Source organism: Opisthocomus hoazin, chromosome 8 (genome assembly GCF_030867145.1).
Source record: "Opisthocomus hoazin isolate bOpiHoa1 chromosome 8, bOpiHoa1.hap1, whole genome shotgun sequence".
In the NCBI taxonomy this organism is placed as follows: domain Eukaryota; kingdom Metazoa; phylum Chordata; class Aves; order Opisthocomiformes; family Opisthocomidae; genus Opisthocomus; species Opisthocomus hoazin.
In genome coordinates, this window is record NC_134421.1 from 2167249 (window position 1) to 2187369 (window position 20121).

The 20121-nt window shown below is 46.4% G+C and overlaps 1 protein-coding gene across 1 annotated transcript in view; it reads left to right on the plus strand.

Moving 5' to 3' along the window:
- The window catches only part of CACNA2D4 (calcium voltage-gated channel auxiliary subunit alpha2delta 4), a 131648-nt gene that overhangs the window by 33241 nt on the left and 78286 nt on the right, over nucleotides 1-20121 (plus strand). The window contains exons 13-22 of the mRNA XM_075428538.1: nucleotides 259-392; nucleotides 2100-2117; nucleotides 3377-3454; nucleotides 4753-4833; nucleotides 8366-8440; nucleotides 9836-9922; nucleotides 13419-13490; nucleotides 17678-17739; nucleotides 18417-18484; nucleotides 18620-18665. Coding sequence (XP_075284653.1) covers nucleotides 259-392; nucleotides 2100-2117; nucleotides 3377-3454; nucleotides 4753-4833; nucleotides 8366-8440; nucleotides 9836-9922; nucleotides 13419-13490; nucleotides 17678-17739; nucleotides 18417-18484; nucleotides 18620-18665 — 721 coding nt within the window. The remainder of the gene's footprint in view (nucleotides 1-258; nucleotides 393-2099; nucleotides 2118-3376; nucleotides 3455-4752; nucleotides 4834-8365; nucleotides 8441-9835; nucleotides 9923-13418; nucleotides 13491-17677; nucleotides 17740-18416; nucleotides 18485-18619; nucleotides 18666-20121) is intronic.

The window sequence follows — 20121 nt, forward strand, 5'->3', positions numbered from 1 at the left end:
TGGCATGATTCTGGTTATAGCAAGACTCTGGTCTTGAGCATTGGTGGAGTATTTTAAGAACAGAGCCAGGGCTTTGAAATTCTAGATTTCCACAGAAATGTGTGCCCACAGAAGCCTGTGGATACAAGGCAAGTCAAGGCACTTTTTTTTAAAGAGCAGATAAACCATCTGTGTAGATAGTGTCTTTGACATCTAGTTTTCTAGCTTTGCGTGGAGGCTCGTTAGCAGAGTGATTCACATCTCTGTTTCTCTGTGAAGGCTACTACACTCAGATCTCCACGCTGGCGGACGTCCAGGAGAATGTAATGGAGTACCTGCATGTGCTCAGCCGTCCTATGGTCATCAACCACGACCATGACATTATTTGGACTGAAGCCTACATGGACAGTGCGGTAAGTACTTACAGCACAAGTCTTTAGTCAGCAAACAGTAGGGCATATGGGCCAAACTGGCAAAGCTGCTAGACACCCAGCTAGTATGTTATGCATATCACTTGTCCCAGCTTCCCATCTAAATATCTTACGTGTATCTAAATAAAGTCCTGAAATTGATGTAAAACCAGGAGTTGGCTGATTGGTCTCTGGCTCTGCTGAGACAGACAATATTTCTTGCTCACTCCTGGAGCTATGTATGCAGACTCAGGTCTGAGTCTGCAGTGACCCAGGAGCCCAGGACTAATCACGCAGGTACAGCATGACTTAAGTAGCGCTTCTGTGAAAGCAGGTTACCTTCCAAAGGATTATTCACAGGAAAGATTACGTACAGCTCAGGATACAGGTCACAGAGATTTATTTTCTCCAGCCCAGTAGCTAACTGCATACTGCTTGCCACTCAGAGATACAGATCTCAGTTTGGGAAGCAGGCTCACTCTTTTGTTCCTTGAGATAGCAAGACCTAACATCACCATAGCAACCCCGTGCTCAGCCCTGTGGGTAAAGGACACATCACAAAGGACCAGTCAGCATTTCCAAGGCCCCTTGCTTTGTTTCAGTCCCACCCTTCGAGAAGACATTTGGACCATGAGCAGGTGCTATTACAGTGTTGTGTTGCCAAGGCAGCTTTGAAATTCAAAGGAGTGATGAGAAGCACAAAGGAGTAGACCACCACTGAAGGAACCTTCCCCAAATAGAAGAGGTTCCTCAGTCTCCATCTCCATCCCTTTTTACATTGCCAAAGGAGAAAGTTACAGTTCTTCTTTTGGGGCTTTCTATGTTTTCAGGGAGATAAAGGTTTTTTCCTACACTGGACTCTTCACCTCAGAGAAGTGTCTGCATAACTGTGACAGCTAGAGCTGACCAGAAGTCAGATTTCCCTCCTCCAGAAACAAGCGTGAGGTCTCAGGACTGTTGATACTGAGGGGAAAAATCTTCTAGAAACACTGAGAATGTTTCCATACACACTCCCACTGTGGGACTGAAGTTATTTCCTCCAGTCTGGCCAGCTTTAGGGTGTCTGCCACAGCCCTGGGGAGAACCCACAGTTTTCGGGTTTAAGATCCACAGTGAGAAACCGGAACTGTCTGAGTTGGAGTAAAACTAGGGGTACTGAGCTTAGCTTTGTAGCAGGAAATGTTCAGTCCAGATCATACATGGTAGTGCTCAATGCTGTGCTCGGAGTCAAGACCACACAAACCCCAAGAAATACCTCCAAGGCAGCCAGGCTTGCACCATCATAGTGCATAGGTGTACTCAGGAGACTCTTGTGGGAAGGGACAGTCCCCCACCTCTGTGCTGTGGCTGACTGTTGAGGTTGCAGTGGTGGCACACTAGCTCTATGAGGGTGACATGGGGATGTCTTCTGCTGCAGGAGCTGTGCAAAGTGAGAGCTAGTGTCATGGTACTTTAGTGTGCTAAGCAAAACCTCCAGAAATGCTATCCAAGAAGTTTAGTCTAGTAGCAGGCGTGCCGGCCCTGGCACTGGTGTACAGGGTCGCACCTCCCAAAGCAGCCACAGGGATGTGTTTGCTGCACTTGTTTTTCCTGCGTCTCTTTTCTTGCCTCTTGCCTTGCCCTTCCCTTCCTCCACCTCAGCCTCTCCCATCTTTGGTTCATTCATCCATTCATGTATTCATTCATCTGTTCATCCATATCTCTCACTAGCTGCCACAGTCTGAGGAGGTAACTGCACCCTGTGTTTTGTGAGCGTGCTGCTTCCCTTGTACCAGTTGGTGTGTCAGCGCCAGCACTCACAGCCACAGCTGGCCCCTACATCTGGAGGGGGTGGGGGTGCAGCACTGATGGAGCCCTCTTACACTGGCAAGAAGGGGCGAGGAAATGTTGGATGTACTGGGGAGCTGTGCTGTGCTGTTGGTTCAGAGTATGTAGGGGTGTCTGTGTTGTGCTGTAGCTTAGTTCACCGGATCTCTTTTTCCACGCGTCCAGTAAGTGCCGGAGAAGTTTACTTGCTGTGTGTTGGTGTGAGTGTTGCTGTGAATAGGAAGTTTCCACACAGAATCATCCAGACCACCAACTTAAGATACCGGGCTCAAATCTGCATCAAGCAACTGCATAGATTATTGACCGGCTCCTTTATGGCTCCAAGTAACGGATGCAGGAGGTCATTTCTTGCCTTGCTACTTGACCAATGAGAGATGGAAGGCGGATGCTACTGGCAACAAGAAATTAGGTTCTTTTGATAGCTAGGCATGTTTGAGAGACTTCTTTGCATGTGCCTTGCCTGTTTTTCCTCCTTTCGTGTGTGTTTCCCGAGCATCTGTCTTACGCAGTACTGGGAGCATCTGTTACCCCATGACACATGCGTGTCCTATATCCCCTGTAGAGACAGCTCGCCGTGTTGTATCTGTTTGGATCGTGATTTTGTCTCCGTTTTTCCTAAGTTTAGATGTTTGAGTAAGAAGTATATATAGGCAGTGTGTATTTGTGCCTTTTAAATATTTGTGTGTGGTGTTTGTCATTCGTGGTATTCATGTGTTTGCAATATAGATGATATCTTGTTTGTCATTTTGCTCATATTTGTGTTGCTTTTCTCTATTCTGTGCTCCTTGTGTTGGTGGTTTTCACACTTGTTGCATAAGTGCCCATGTCTACACTCCCAATGCGTGGTGGGTATAAATTGTGCCACCACTTCTACAGATTCCTGTCTCTTCATTAAAACAGCTCTTTAATTTCTCCTGCTTCAACAGATTTCACTAGCTTTCATCCCATCCTCATCACCCCACACAAGCAAGCACCCATCCCACGATCCTCTTGGATACAGAGCATTGAAGAGCGCTGCCATCTGTTTCGAGAGGGGTGTGGGAGGCAAGGAGGTGGCTAATTGCAATCAACATCTGGGGTCCTTGGGAATTCCGGTGCCTTTCGTTGGGGTTATCTGTGGTATTACATTTGCTAACACACAGCTTGTTGTTCTGTGGCAGCTCTTTGCATCTCAGGCTCAAAGTCTGTTGCTCATGACAACAGTGGCTATGCCAGTCTTCAGCAAAAAGAACGAGACGGTGAGTGCAACACGGGCTCCGCTCTCCTTCCAGACTGCAGAGGTGAAAGGATGCAGCGGATCTGTGCGGGGTTTGAAAGCCGATGGGTCTCTGAAAGCAAAGCTGGCCCTTGGGGACTGTGGTAGACCTCTGGCAGGATGTGCGGCTGATGATTTATCTGACAAAATGATAGTCTGTCATTTCCTCTGAATGCTATTTCTTCAAAATCGCCCTTAAATATGACACTTCTCCCTGTTTTATCCGTTCCATTTTCAAACCTAGCCTAATTCACAGACCCATAAAGTTCCAGGCTGGAAGAGATCATTACTTTGGTCTGTGCGTTTTATTGCTGACCTTTACATTTCACCTAGATGGTCCTTCCTGAGCCCAGTAACATGTGTTTGGCAAAAGTGTCATTGAAGAAAGCATCCAGCCCTGAGCTCTCCATTCTGGTCTCTCATTCTCTGTTAAGAACTGGTATCTAAATTCCACTTTCAGTTTGTCTGGTCTCACCTTCCTGTCATAATGGCTTTCTCTGCTAGATTAAAAAGCCTGTACCCTTTGGTATCTTCTCCTGGAAAGCATCTTCTAGACTACAATAAAGTCAAACCTGTCTGTATTTTGAGAAGATAAAAAGGTTTAACAATTTACTTGTCTTTGATGAGAGCATTTCCTCTGGGTTTTGAAACCCTTTAGACATGCTTTTCTGTACCATTTCTAGTTTCTCAGCATCCTTTTAAAATGGTGGACGGTACCTTACCATTGCTGTACGTTGCTGTGCAAGGGATAAACTCTTCATCCAGGCTCTACAAACAATTGTCTGCCTCCTCCACCTGAGACTGGCCTTAACCTGTATCAGCACAGCGCTGCAATGTGTCATTTTTCCATCATGCCCCCCAGATGCTTATTAAACAACCAGCTCCCCATTTCATGGAGATTTCCTGCATTGCTTTTGCCTAGGCTAACACTTTTGTGTTTGACATTTGGTTTCGTTAGCTCACGTTATCATGCTGTTCCGAATGACTGCCTTATTTATACGTACTGAATGCAGGGCTTTGCCCTCAAAACTTGTTGTCATGATTTTATGTTATTTCTGAATTGTAGTCAGATATGGTGACTCGTATTGGGTAGGCATGGTCCTCTCCATAAACACTGGAGCAACACCTTGAGATTTTTTGAGGTGTGTTGGTTTCGAATGAATGTATTCGTACAAGCTTAGAGAGAACATGTGAAAGTCTAGTCGGAAGGCAATACTGTGTATTCGGGTAGAGAGCTACCAAACTTCTGCTTCTGAAAATGGATTCTCCTTTGTTTTTAAGAGATCTCATGGCATCCTCCTGGGTGTGGTGGGCTCTGATGTACCACTGAGGGAGTTGTTAAAGCTTGCTCCAAGGTATAAGGTAAGACTGAGATAACGCAATTTGTTGATTTGCACAGCTAAGTCACTAGTCATTCTTCCAAGGCCATGACTGAAAAATCATTCCTCTTCTGCAGGAAGAGCTATGAGTATAAAGCAAGAGATGCTGGGTGTGGTGACGTGTGGTTTCTATATAGCGCATGGGAAATCATTCACTAGAAGCTGTTAGGCTGCTTCAGATATACAAGGGCTGGATGATCCATTAGACTGGCAACAGGTCATGGAGCCTTTGCCTCTTGATGGTCACCAACCTAGATCCCTCAGATGATACAGATCTGACAGCCTATCTCAGAAGAATAAAGTTTTGTATCCAGTTCCCAGTGGACAAAAGCTGCTATGTCAGCTGGCAAAAAATAAACTAGTTTTACTGTCAACATTCTTAGCAGAAAAACTGAGGACTGAATGGACTACAAAGAGCCAACTTTTCTGTCGTGCCTAGAGGCTCCTTTCTCCAGATCAGCATGAAGACTTCTTGTCAGGAAAGTGTACAGGAGGTTGGCTTTCACTCACTTATGCTGTACCTAGATGGAGTATTTGCCCTCCGGAATTGTTAGTCCAACAATTTTTCATCTGCTCTATGTTCAATAGACCTAAAAAAACATGTTCATCCACAGGAAAACCCCCCAGAGATGCACTGTTTAGTTTAGTTTCTGCTGTAAATTCTGTGCACTGACCTTTTGTTCAATCAGTCTGCACACTAGGAGACAGCAAGCACATCTCAGGATCCCCACAAAATCATGCAACTTGAGCATCATTTCAAGTTTTCAGTTTCTCTTAAATAACTATCAGAAAACTACTAGCAGTTAGGCAGTTGTCCAAAATCTGATTGCTGGAGCCTCACAGGACTGAAAGTGCTGTCAGAAGCGATGAATTTGTGTGGCTCTTCCAGACATGGATGCAGGGCAGACCATTCACACGCAGCTGCAGAAAATGATCCTTCAGGCAACCCAAGAACTAAGAATTTCAAGGTGCAGGCACTCCATATGCAAAACCTTGTCTAGGAGCTTCAATTTTTACACACGTTGCTATGGTTTCGCCTGGATAAATGCCACATGCCCACCAAAGCCACTCCATCACTCCCCCTCCTCGGCTGGACCGGGGAGAGAGAATATGATGAAAGGCTCGAGGGTCCAGATAAGGACAGGGAGAGGTCACTCACCAGTTACTGTCATTGACACACCAGATTGAACTTGGGGAGAGAAAAAGGTTTAATTTATCACCAATCAAATTGGAGTAGGATAATGAAGAACAAAACTAAATCTTAAAAGACCTTCACCCCACCCCTCCCTTCTTCCCAGGCTCAACTTCACTCCCGTTTCTCTCCCTCCTCCCCCCGAGCGGTGCAGGGGGACGGGGAATGGGGGCTGCGGTCAGTTCATCACACGTTGTCTCTGCTGCTTCTTCCTCCTCAGGGGGAGGACTCCTCACACTCTGCCCCTGCTCCAGCGTGAGGTCCCTCCCACGGGAGACAGTTCTCCACAAAATTCTCCAACCTGAGTCCTTCCCACGGGCTGCAGCTCTTCACGAACTGCCCCAGCGTGGGTCCTTCCCACGGGGTGCAGTCCTTCAGGAACAGGCTGCTCCAGTGTGGGTCCCCCACGGGGTCACAAGCCCTGCCGGCAAACCTGCTCCGGCATGGGCTCCTCTCTGTCCATGGGTCTGCAGGTCCTGCCAGGAGCCTGCTCCATCACGGGCTTCCCATGGGGTTCCAGCCTCCTTCAGGCATCCACCTGCTCCAGTGTGGGGTCCTCCATGGGCTGCAGGGGGACAGCCTGCCTCACCATGGTCTTCATCACGGGCTGCAGGGGAAAACCTCTGCTCCAGCGCCTGGAGCACCTCCTCCCCCTTCTTCTGCACTGACCTTGGTGTCTGCAGAGTTGTTTCTCTCGCATCGTCTCACTCCTCTCTCTCGACTGCTGTGCAACTGCAAGTTTTTCCCCTTCTTAAATATGTTGTCACAGAGGTGCTACCACCGTCGCTGGTTGGCTCGGCCTTGGCCAGCAGCGGGTCCGTCTGAGAGCCAGCTGGCACTGGCTTTATCAGACACGGGGGAAGCTTCTAGCAGCTTCTCACAGTAGCCACCCTCTTGTAGCCCCCCCGCCACCAAAACCTTGCCACACAAACCCACAACACATGTTTATTTTTGTCTAGAAGACTAATGCCTTTTCATCTTCCTCCCTCCATGTCACTCAAAGGCCATGTGTCACAATAATCTTTCTTCTGGGCCAAGGAGGGACACTGGTCTTTCTGCCAGTCAGTGCCAGGGAAGGAGGGAAAAATCATCTGAAGGATTTCTTTACTTCAGAGGCAGGACACAACTCCCCAGGAGCTCTTCTAACTCCAGACCAGTTTGGAATCCTAGGATCCTCAACTTGAATCCCCTTGCATACGGGTTACAAAGGACCAGTTCCAGAGTTACAGCCCTTGAGAGCTCATACATTCACGATTGCACTTACTGAACTGGGAAACTTCAGCTTTAATAGGCCAGCAAGGAAGTTTGCTGTATTCCTGCTTCACTGTCTTGGTTTCATTCCTACCATTCATTCTCTCAGCTCAGCGTGATTTGCAAAAAACTGTTTCACGTAGAAAGAGTCCAAAGTTTTGATCTGGGATGTGTGAAATACAGAATTCATTCCCTCCAAAAAGGCACAGATGGATTGTAAATTACTTACGTCCCCACTTCCCTATTGTTAGCCCTCCAGGGTTGTCTCTATAGCAATATAAAGTTGCAACAGTTTTTTGAAGACAGAAACCTTAGCCATTCTTGTTTTCCTTGAGACACCTCTTGTTTTGGCAAGCGCAGACTACCAGTGGGTTTTTAGCAGCTCAGGGTTTAGCTGGAATTTGTATTATATATGGGCTTGATCTGAGTAATCGCTTTCTCAGAAATCTCTTGCAGATCAGGTCAGGCAGTGTCTGCTCTTGTTAGATTATGCTGTTCCTTAAACAGCATTTTAAGACTACAGGCTTGTACACTTGGCCTAGGCTAGGTCTGGTCTTGCCAACACTGAAACACGATGCAGAGCTCCTCTGAAGGCCGACCGGGTTTCCAGGGAAGCCCTCTATGACATTCATGCTCTTGTTCGTTCGCTGCTGTGCGTATGTAGTGGTGGGCATACAGACTCGTCACTGCTGTTTCTCTACTGTTTATGACATTCCCCATCATTGCCCATTTTCTGTGCAGCACTGCTCTGCCTGCTGTGGAGAGCTTCTTCTGCCTCTGGGTGGTAATTGTCCATGCAGACAATCAGACTCTAGGAGGGCATCTTTTTCTGAATCTGTACACAAACCAACTACCTGCCCACCCTTTTGTCCATCCAAGCATAGTCAGCCTGCTCAGACAGCGGACAGAGATCCAGAGACAAACGGTTTGGGATGGACCCTATTTTTTATTGATCAGTACCTTTAAAAGGAAAATATTTCTGAGTATTGGTGGTATCGGGGTATTGGTAGCACCCATTACACAGCAATGTTTCTAGCTAAAGCACTAATTATTCTAATGCCTCTTTCTCCAGCTGGGTGTCCATGGATACGCCTTTCTGAACACCAACAACGGCTACATCCTTTCACACCCAGACCTCCGTCCCTTGGTATGTATAGCTGTGAATTTGAGAATGTTTGCTTACTTGGCAACAGAGGCTTTCAGGGATGCTTTTGTTTTCTCATATATTCTTGAGCTGTGAAGGCTACCAGGCTCTGATATACAGGCACCCAGGGGCATGAGGCCCAGAGAAATCAATTCCACATGCGTAGATGTATTTATCCACACACACGTGTATGCAGTGTCAGGTACCCTGCCTGTCTATTCTTCATAAGAGTGCATGTGAGACCTGTATTTGTGTGCACTTGCTGTGATGTGAGGGCATGTATATCCGCATCCGTGCAAGGTTTCACTGCTGGGCTGAAGAAAAATTTCCCCTCGCTCAGGCGTACCTCCTATAAGAAGATTCAGCATAAGCAGCACCACGGTAACAACTACCCAGCAGCTGTAGTGTTGGGCATTTTGAGAAACTGAGGCTAGCAGGGTCCAGTACCACAAATCTTAGTAACGTGTTAGATCAGAGACAATTTAGAGACCAGCAGGCTGCAAAGACCTTCTGGGACTCAAGGGAGCGGACCCCAGGGCAGCATTCCTCCCTCGCAGTGCCACTTGGTGCTCCAGACTGCACATCTCTCTGCGAAAGCACAACTGGCCTCCTTACTCAGGTACTCAGGCACACAATGTTTTTACATTTCATCCCTGTGCCTGTCAGCACAAACCCACCTGCGCACAGCTGGAAGCGTGCTTGTGGTTCCTGGCACGAGACGGTGCCGCCACGGGGCCTCACAGCAGCTGTCTTCCAAAAGGCAGCTTTGCCCAGGGATGCTCCAGGCACAGGCAGTTGCTTCACTGTATGAGAAGAAAGAACACATCCTATTTCCAGGATGGGGCAAGGCAAGGGCACTGCTTTATCCTCCACCTAAAAATGGCCTCTCTTAGTTTGCTTCACACCTTTTCCTTCACACGGAAGGTTACAGGGAAATAGCTCTTTTGCATCAGTTAGCCCTAGGTGAAAAGCCTGCCTTTCTGTCAGTGGAGCCAAAGCCTAAATCCCATCGGAAAAGTCCTCCTGCTGCTATTATATTGTTAATGGGATTGCACCCTTAGCTGTGGGAAAAAAAATTGATTTCCTGGAGGCACATGTATTGTACTGATCTATTTAGAAGAATATTCTCACAAAGGAGGCTGTAGCCTTTACCTGCGAGTTGACCTGTGTTTCTGCATGTCTCTTGCTCCTGGATCAGCCCCACAGTGCCTGCATAAAGAAATACATGGCATGGGACCAAGAAGGCACTTGCACCCAAAGGCTGCCTTCCCAGTCAGAGAATAAATGAGACACCTCTATTTTTCAAATTAGATATCAATTCTTAAAGGGTTAGTTTAGGAAGTTACCTAGCCACTAACTTGGCTATTTTTCTCTTTTTTCTTTTCCAATAAATGCCAGTATAAAGAAGGAAAGAAACTGAAGCCTAAGCCAAACTACAACAGCGTAGATCTCTCAGAAGTGGAATGGGAAGACCAAGATGAAATAGTGAGTATCAGAAAGTGAATTTAGCCTTTTTTGCAGCTCCTTTTTTCTATTACTTTGTGTGCGTGTATGGAAGGGGTAGAGGAGCAACAGGCAGCAGGCACTCCTGGCTTTTCTGTGCCAGACTGGCCCTGACTCAGAGAGGCTAGTGGTCTGCAAGAGGACAAGAATGATGCTCTCCTGCAAAGTGCTTGTCTTCCTTCCCAGTACAAGTTTTCCTTCTCATGGAACAGGGAGGAAAAGCTCTGGCAAGAGGAAGGAAGCACTTCAGAGAGTGCTCCAGGGAGCCAGTCTGTGTGTACTTGGCCCAAATGCTGCCTTAATACAAAGCCAAGATAGCTTACGAGTATGGCGATGTCCCATGACCTTACCCATACATGTAGTATGTGAGATACAGCTGAAGCCACTCAACTAATGAGATCTGCAACAAGGAAGAACGTGCATTCAAAAAGAGGCTAAAGTTTGCAGTCACTATTAATAATAGACAAAGAGGATAACGGGCATAGACACTTGAGAAAAACAAGTTTCCAGAAATCACCTTATTGCACAGGTGTAGAGGCACTGAAAACTATAGCTGACCAGAGGGAAAATATTAGAAAATACCTTTTCTACTATCCTTCAAGCAAAATTATTAAAAAGTGATAAACAAGAAACAGCATCTACCTTAATGACTGCACATTGCCACGTTGCACAACTAGGAACCCAGATATAAGAAGAAGGTAGAGAGGTTCCTCTGTGGCTGTTTTCTTTTACAACAATTAGGAGATAATAGGTACTTAAGTTACTAAGATAAGAACTGAATTTGGAGTAAGATAGAATTAGCTGTGGGACACATGCTTCTGGATTACAGGGGAGACTGCTAAGATAAACGGATCTGATGCTATAGATAACCACTTAAACAGGTAAGACAACCAACTGCCCAGCAAGAGGATCAACGTAGCTACTGTCGCTAGTACAGGCCAAGTACAAAGGGCCACACCAAGGGGACTTGGGAAGTGGAAGAGTGGCAAATTGAGAAAGGAAATCCAACAGGACTGGCTGTGAAATGTGGAAAGCAAGACACAAATAAGAGGCTTTACATGCAGTAGAACCAGCAGGTGCAGGTTGCCAGTGGCTTGCTGTGGGTTTGCTGATGTCTTCTAGGATCTCTGCTCCCACTGTAGTTTTCTCTCTCACTGGAGTCACGTTTAGAGCGGTTCCTCTTTACCCAGTTTGCTATTTAAAAAAAAAATCCAGGAAATGAGAGGACTTTTCTTTGCTGTGCTATTTATTTGAACAGCAGGTTCCTGTCCAACCAAATAACATTGATACCTGAATGCGCATACGATGCGAAGTGTAAGGTTTCTGTCTGTAGGCAATCAGAGTAAAATTACTCAGTGAAAAAAAAAACAGTCAAAAGAAAAACAAAGCCACTTCATGTTCCTGTACTGCATCTTCCAGAAGAAAGAAAGGTTGCAGTCACTGAGGGCACAGAGACATTCCGCGACGTGACTGATATCTGCAGTGTGACTTCAGCAAGTCTAGAGACTCTCGAGATACACCCACTGCAGCAGAAAGCTGCCAACGCTTCAACACTTAGATTTGCAGCTATGGTATTAGATCAATGACAGACTCAACATCAGTTGCAGCATAATCTCAGCAACACTGATAAGCAGCAAATTCAGACTGGAAAAATATGCCCAAGTGCTAATGATGTGTAATACAGCCAGCTGCTAAAAAGAAATGCACAGGAGGGAAGATGGCACTGTCTGGGAAATACCAACCGATGCACAACAGTACTCTCTGCAGCTAGGCAGCAAGGAAGTCTGGGCTTGCTTATAAAGCAACACGGGGAGGTTCTCAGTGTGAGGGGAGAAGGGAAAGGTTGAGAGATCCTCCCCAGCAGTCTAGGAGCTGTCACCCAAACATTTTCTTCAGCCTTGACAGAACCACTGAAGAAGAAACCAGTCTGCAAAGATGTTGAAAATGAGTGGCAAAACACCTAGATGTTGTGAGAGCCCCTCAGGTAAACTGTATGTCTGTGTTGGTTTGAAACCACACAAGTAGACCCGGGAAAGGTGTCAGCAGCACTTGTTACCAGTGATGGGGACGGCACAGACCGCTTGTCCTGGAGCCGGAGAGTTTGCTGTTTGGGGTGCTGGGAATGAGTGCTTCAGCATGCACCAGACCACCTCTCCATCCAAACTCTGCTACACATTTTTTAAAGTGGAGGCCAGCCATCGCCAGAAGTGCCCTGCCTAAAAAGGACTGAGCATTATGGGGGGACCCAGGCACCAGGACTTCTCAATGCAGGAAAAGCTGTGGAGGAAGAAGCAGCAAGCCAGGATTGTGGCACCAGCCTACAGCCACTGTCACCTGGGGGCTGGGCACAGAACAAGTAGCCTGCCTGCAGACTAGCTGGAGCTGAGGACATCCAAGGAGATCTCAGATATCCACTGATTTACTTCTCCAGTGCCTTATGTGGCAATGAGAGATGCCCGACATTCAAGAAGATACGGATGAAGCAACAACATCTGAACTAAACCGAGAACCCACAGAAAATGCTGCAGGCTGTCAGACCAGAGCTGAGAGCATGCTGTGGCTCTGGCAGGAGGTCAAATGCTCTTAGCAAAAAAGGAGTAATGGTACCAGTAAGTGTTTTGATTTCCAAGACGTGGGCCTTGGGAAACACAAGCTTTATATTCTAGGTCTGTAAATAACCCACATCAAACAGCCATAGTAAACAGAACTGTGTCCTTGTAAAATAAATGCAGTTGAGATTGGCCAGCACCTGAACGGGGGCCTGTCTCTGCAAGTGAGGAAGGAATTCCTGCGAATGAATAAGTTACTTCCCACCTTTTTTTCTACCCAGGCTGATAGGCTCTGGAAGGCTGGATACAAAGTTAAAGCCTCTGCATTTGTGGAAGAATTCCCTGGCTGGCTCTTTCTTGTGAGAGGCTGGGAGTCACTGTGAAAATTACATTTTGCCCTTGGAGCCGGGATTGAACAAGGTGGTCTTCTTGCGGCCTACTCTGCTGTTATACAGTCTTGCTCTGCTGCACCTCAGAAGTGGTGCTGAACACAGCATATTATTTATAAATCAGTTTAAAAAATGTCTAAGATCTTTGGAATCAGTCTGGGGGAGTTAGTGGGTTTCTCAGGTGTCTCTTCCCGGCTTTCAAAGCACTGTGCTAATGACTTTCTGGCTGCCAAACGGTGAAGTCTGAAACTTAGACTGGCAATTTCATAGCTTCCAGATCCTTTCCTTTCACTAAAAAGATGTATCAACAAGGTTTCACCATAAGCCGTTGTCATTCTGTGTCCCTTATCAGCCTGACTGAACAAGGATCCTGACCACTGAAAACAGGTTCTCAGTTTAAAAGAAGTACGAAAGAGCTGGGGGGAGAGGAACACAGTCACTCTTTTCTGCCAGCCCCTGTTTGTTAATGACAAGTGGCTCTATAAATTCCTGGCCTGGCCTGCCTGGAGACACTAACACTAATCTTGTTCACCTCCACAGCTGAGAACTGCCATGATCAACGGGGAAACAGGCTACCTCTCTATGGATGTGAAGGTTCCAGTGGATAAAGGCGTAAGAAACTATCCTTCTCTTCTGGTCACGTGAAAGAGGGGATGGGAAATGGACGCTGAAGAACCACAAAGGATGTGGTTTTAATGCTCAGAATTTCTGAGTGTGAGGATTTTATTGTTTCACTGCCTATATAACATGTGCTAAAGACATAAAATAGATCATTGTTAGAAGTGCTTCTTATACCTACTGACATTCTGCCCTTACAAAGGTATTGGAAATGCTTCACAGCTCCCTACTTTGTCCAGGCAAAGCCAAAATCCGTGGTGTTCATTGTTTCTAGGTCTGTGAAACGAATTGGAGATCTTCCAGGGTTTAGAATAAGGAAAGACTATGCTGAGCTGACGTAGACAGAGAGTGGTTTGGAAGCTATTTTGCAACTCCCTTTCCTGACCCAAAAACACTCATGAAAACTCTGTCCCTCGCTCTGTTAGAAAGTGATTTCCTTTATCCAGGTCCAGGATTAAATTTCTATGCAAATATTTACAGACATTTTATGAAAAGTTCTAGCGAAACGGAGACTTTTGAACATTCCCTACTAGCTTTAATGTAGGGTTATACATCTTCCCTTGGAATCAGTCCAAAATTGTCTTGTACATTTACATTCACTGGTACTTTTTCATTCAGGTTTATTTAACTCTCCCAAAGATTTCGGCTTTCATCATCTCCTGTTAGGAAGCATTCCACAGTCCTGCAAGTTATATTGCCCAGAAGGCTTCCATATTTCAGGACAATTTTCCATTTTTTACAAAGAGCATTTTTTTCAGCGATCAGGCTAGCCGAACTGCTCCCATGCTAAGCCGCAGTTGGCACCAAGTCCAATGAAGCAACTGCTCACAGCCACTGCTGAAATGATGCCATTTCCTAATGAAGACATCGCTCCGTTTCCCCTGAATGGTTGCACTGATAGGTCTTGTAGCTAAAAACTCTTTCTGTTCTTGGTGTTTACAACTACCAGCTACCTGTCAAAGGCTTTGCCCTTCCTCTCCTGGGCATTGCCAACATCTGCATTTGAAACACTTTTCTGTCCAAGCAGTTCAGCAAGTCTTTTTGTTCCTTTTGTCTCTTGTATAATTTCTGGTACAGAAGCACCAAGGCTTCACTGAATTATTTGACTACTGTTTCTCTGTAGAGAACGTCTATTCTCTGCAATACAATATTTCTGAACAGGGAGCCCCAAATCTCCTTTCTGCTGTCCCTCACGTTTTTTTCTCTCCCACAGCTGCAGCAGAACAGCTGCCTTGGTTTCCATGTTTCTTAACTGTTCTTTCAAGTTGCCATTTTTCCACCTGAATACCACTCCTTTTTGTCCAGTCTTTCTAATTTTTAGGGCTGTTGGGACTTTTTCTCACTATGCAGAGAATTGTTGTTTTATTTTGTCTTACAGATCACTGCACATAAGGGCTCCTAAGACAGAGTCTGTCTGTTCCTCGCGTTAGATCTTTTTCCTTCAATGCCCTGTTGTTTACTGTTCCTTTTTGTTTACAGTACTGCAGCTGGTTCTCACTCCACATCCTATTTAAGCCCACTTAAAGTGATTCTTTAGAATAAAATTTCATGAGAAGCTGTTTTAAGTGTGTCATATAAGCCCAGATACATTGCACGTCCTTTATTGCCTTCATCCATTACCTTTGTTATTCTGGCAGAAAAGCAATCAGAGTTTTCCAGCAAGATCTATTATTTGTAAGTCTAGATTGCTTATTTCGCTAGCTTAACCTCTTTCTTTGTCTGTGCACCCTCAACAACATTTCTTCTGAGTCATCTAAAGATAACCTTTTTAGTTCAATATTTTAGGAACATCTTTCTGCTTCCCTGCCTGGGGGAAAAAGATAACAAACAGTAGCCTTGGTAAGAGAGATTACCTGTTTTATTCTGCAACTCTGCAAGTGTTATGTAGCATAATAGGAGACCGAAGCTGAGTATGTCACAGTTTTACTATTGTCAGAATACACACGGACTGAGGACCAGAAGTGAAACCGAGCAAGTCCCACTTGTACTCTGTTAGCTGATGAAGCAGAGCAGTGTTGAAACAAAGCACTGACAGAGCCTTGAAACAAAGAGAATGAGGCAGTCAGATGGCAGAGAGAAGGGCTGAGTGAAGGGAACAGAAATTATTCTGACAGCCATGTAAGCGTTGATTACCCAGGCTGATCTCAGGAAGGTATTGAGAGTGGAGTGAGACAGAGAGGGAAAAACAAGGACCAAAGATAAGGGGCGGTTGTTAGAGATCTAGTGGCAAAAGTGCCTTTGCTTGCAACTAGGGTACAAAAGGCTTGTGACTGTGAAAGCAAAAGAGTGAGGACATGGGTAGGAGCTGTGGCAAACCATTGACAATGGTATTAGCCAGGACTGACTGCCTAGTACAGTGACAGTACCAGAACTGGAAACACAGGTGTTCCCAGACCGCAGGCACGGGTTGTCAGCCATCCTATCGCTGTGCCAACGTGCCCATGTTCTTCTTTTCTCCCTTGTTCTGTGCTATGGAGCAAAGTCCTACCTGATCGTCCTCAGCCCTGCTTGGCTCAAGGGTGCTCTGCTTTTCTTCCTTCCCGCAGATAAGCGGTGAAACCTCCAGCTGTCTTGGGGAGAGCTGGCCAGCCATCCCCTCCCTCTGCCCAGACAGAAGTTTGCCCTCCCTCCCACAAGGCACAAGTGCTGTGCGGAAGAGGGGCAGGTCAGGGGAACAAAGGATGAGCAGAACAAGTCCTGCTGAAGGAAAGGGTCTCAGAGCAGTGGCGACCCTGGGCCATTTTCTGCTGCTCCCCTTCCCTCAGGGGCAGGCCTACACCACCAGGTCTCCTCCTTCCCCACGCGTCCTGTGTCCCATGTCATGTCCCCATCCCCCTCCCCCTGGCCCCCCTCCCCCACCATCAGATCAGACTGGCAAGGAAAGGGAGTCTTAATACCTCTTGTACTTTCCCCACAGCCACCAATACCCCACCACACCGTGTTCCTAGGGGTATCACAGCACTTTTGAAACATCTTGGCTCAGCAGAAGACTTGGACCCTGTTGCTGAGCAGTACGCAATTGCCATGCATGCAGAGAGAGGGGAGGGAAGGGGTTGAGCCCTTGGCCACCTCCTCACCTAACAATAAACCCCATGCCCATCAGCCCATCCACTGTGTGCACAAACTCGGGGTACACTGTGGAGCTGGCGCTGGTTTGCTCTTTGTGCCTCGCTCCACTTCTGCTGCACGGCTTGAGCCGGTCAGAGCAGGCACGGCTTTCCCTGGGGAGCACTGAGATTCGTGTGTTCACTCCCTGTCTCCCACCCACATCCTCTCACCTCGTTTTCAGACTGGAGCTGGGGTTTTAAACACATCAGGGTTCATACACTGGCATAAGGGTTGGCTAGAAAGTTTCCAAAAACTTTTCTCCTTTGGAAAAGAGTTCCACTGAAATCAACACTTTCCTACAGGAAAAGGCCAGTCTGGCAAACAGCTGAAGTTCTGAAGCAGCTTTCAATAATCTGAAATGTCTTCAGTTGCAACGTCAGTCTGAAAAAAATATTTTCATGAGAATTAAAACGCCTTGGATTTGAATCAGTACTTTTGTTTAATTTGAAAATGTAAATTTTTGTTTTAACTGACGTTTTTTAACAAAATTGGAATATGATAATGTTTTGTCCCAGTTTGGCATGAAAGCAAATGTCAGGAATCTCAGCATTTCCCACAGGAGTGGGGAGACTTGGCCCTGGCTGCGCACCCACACAGTGGGTAGGTCTGCCTTCCTGCCTCTCCTCCCACCCCACCTCTCCTTCCTACGTGCTCCACTGAGCCCCTGCTCTTGCTTGGGATGATGATGATGTGCAAAGCCATCAGGGTTGCTCTGGACAGCGAAAGAGCAGCAGGGCCCCAGCACGTTGGCTCAGAGGGTGCGAGAGGGAGGGCAGCTTCCCCCCACCCCTTCCTGCAGCCTGTGCAGGGGCCCTAGAGCAAAGAAAGGTTTAACTGAAGCCTTAGATGGAAAGACAGGGTGGCTGCCTGGATCCCGAAAGTCACGAGTTGCTGAATATGCTGAATACTGCACATTCATCCCTGCCTCCAGCCAGCCCTAGCAGGGTGTGAAGTGTTGGTAATGATCAACCGCTTTTGCTTAGCCTGGGGATGTATATCCCAGGTCCTCATCTTCACTATGTTCTTGGTCTGTCAGATGGTCTCTCACCTTCTTATTCTTGCTTTCATTCCAGAAACGAGTTCTCTTCCTCACCAATGATTATTTCTTCACGGACATCAGTGACACACCCTTCAGGTGAGCAAGGACTTACATGACACCAGTATGGTGTATCAGAAGTCTGCCATCACAGACAGCAAATTCGACCCTTTTCTTCATAAAGCTGGCTACGACTCCTGAGTAGATCAGTGTGAATAACTGACTTCGTTGTTCCTGCAGCCGTTAAAATATTGTTTGAGGTCAACTGAAAAGGACTATTATGATTTATCTGAAGTTCAGGGTCCAAAAGCTGTACCTTAGGTGAAGCATGTTGTTTAATTTCAGAGAAATGAGATATCTTCAATTTTCAGTTCCACTGAGTACGTTTCATGTTCTGGTGTATGGCTCTAAACAAAACTTTGGTATAAACTGAAAATTATAAAACATCACAGAAGAAATCAGGCTAAATTTTTTTGTGGTGTTTCCCCGGCTGAAATGGATTGAAATTGGCGCAGAACTGAGAAATGTTATTGTTGACCTGAAGCTACAACATTGGCCGAAAGAATAGTCAGCAAAAATGCCTCGTAGTTCTACAAACAGGTTCCTTAGCCTCTTGTGCTGAAATCAGATCTCACTTAATCCTCTTTTGATGATGTTCTTTAATGGCTGTGGAGGGAGTCACTGTCTTTAAGGATTGTAATTGCAGAGAATGCAGTGTCACGTCTAGGGATTACACCTCTCCTTGCTGACAAGGCCTCTGTTCTTCGTGTCCGCAGCCTGGGTGTTGTACTGTCCAGGGGACACGGGGAGTACATTCTGCTGGGGAACACTTCAGTGGAAGAAGGTAGGTTAATCCGAAACAGCCATGCTGTCCTAAGGGACAAGGTAGCTACTCTGACCTGCACGGCTTCGCTGCTTCGCAGCCTGTCGCTGCCTGCCTGCTACCTAACTGAATACTCTCTGTGTTACCTGGTTTCAGGCTTGCACGACCTGCTCCAGCCAGACTTGTCTTTAGCGAACGAATGGTAAGTGGAGGAAATCCTGTCAACGACACAGGGCGTTGTCATCAGATTCTGGCAAAGTTCCCAGCAATTTGGCTTGAGTTCCCCACCCTCTGTGGCCTAGAGAAAAAGCAGTGTTGTTCAGGGGCTGCACCTGCAAAGGCCTGATTGTCTCCAGGCAATTCAGTCCCACCTCCTCCTTCGGGAGATCCCACCAAGGGCTGGCACATCCCTCTGCTAAGAAACATCTCCTGAGATCTCTGCTCAGTCTTCTGTGCTCAGACTTACTTCATTCCTCCTTGTGTCGCTCAGAATTGTGCTACAAAACCTACAGTGTGTCAGACCTGTCAGGAAATTTTGTTGCAAGCTTGGTGAGAGGTTGAAAGCCTTTGCTAAATCCTAGCTTATTTTTGGCTGGCATTCCTCTGAACTGAGCCTAGACCTAATTTCTAGTGAACATGGAGGTGATTTATGACCCCATTTTCAATAGCCAGCATAATTTATGGTTTTGCTTGGTTTGGATATGAAACAGGGTGAAGCATGGCACTTTCCATTTATTGCTGTGAGGTTTGGGATTTTCGTGAACCCAGCACTCAGTTACACTCAGGCACATGAACCCAGTCTGTATCAAAGCCAAAATAACTACATTCAAGGAGCCTTGCAGTCCTTCACACCTCTCATTGCACTGTCAGGTTTCACAGGCAGCGCATTTGAGACGCAAACAGTGACTTCTCCTTCTTCTACTCCTAACTTGGGGTGTCAGCTTACCACACTTTACATATTAATTTCTTTTAGACCTCTCTCATAAATTGCTCCTTTCAGCCCCTTTACGAGTTGTAACTCTCTTTTATAACCCCTTCTTCTCCCTTGTCCTGACAACAAAGTGGTCAAAATTGGAAGCAGGACTAGAAGACTGATTTCTTTTATGACACAAAGCATTTGTACTACATTCTCCCACTTCTCCCCAAACTGTGTCCCGAGGCCCCTGCAGCTGTGTCCCTTTGGGACAGCTTTTGCTGCCGCCATATCACACTGCAAGATCATCCCTCATCTCACATTTTGTTCTCCGTCTTTTGCATTTTCTGCTCCCAGTCTGGTCTTACTCACATTGCACATGACTCTCTGCTTTTCGGGCCTCTCCATCACATTGTTAGTGTTTATATAGACACAGGTACACAACTTACACCACATACAATACAGATAACTGCTGGAAGGATTTGGGACTGCTATGTTGCATTGTGAGCTTATGCTGGAGAACATAACAACAGCCCTATTCAGCACAGCAGCCAGATTCATTGGTGTTTGGTTTATTGGTAGGGTTTGACTTACAACCACATTATCAGATTTTGAGTGGGCACGGCATGCAGCAGGGGCAAAATCTTTGCAGCCCAAGCTTCCTCTCTGAATTTTTGCTTGCAGTTATTATTTTCCAGGAGCGTTTGCTTGACTCTGCCTTCTCTTTGTCCTTGCGGGCTTCTTC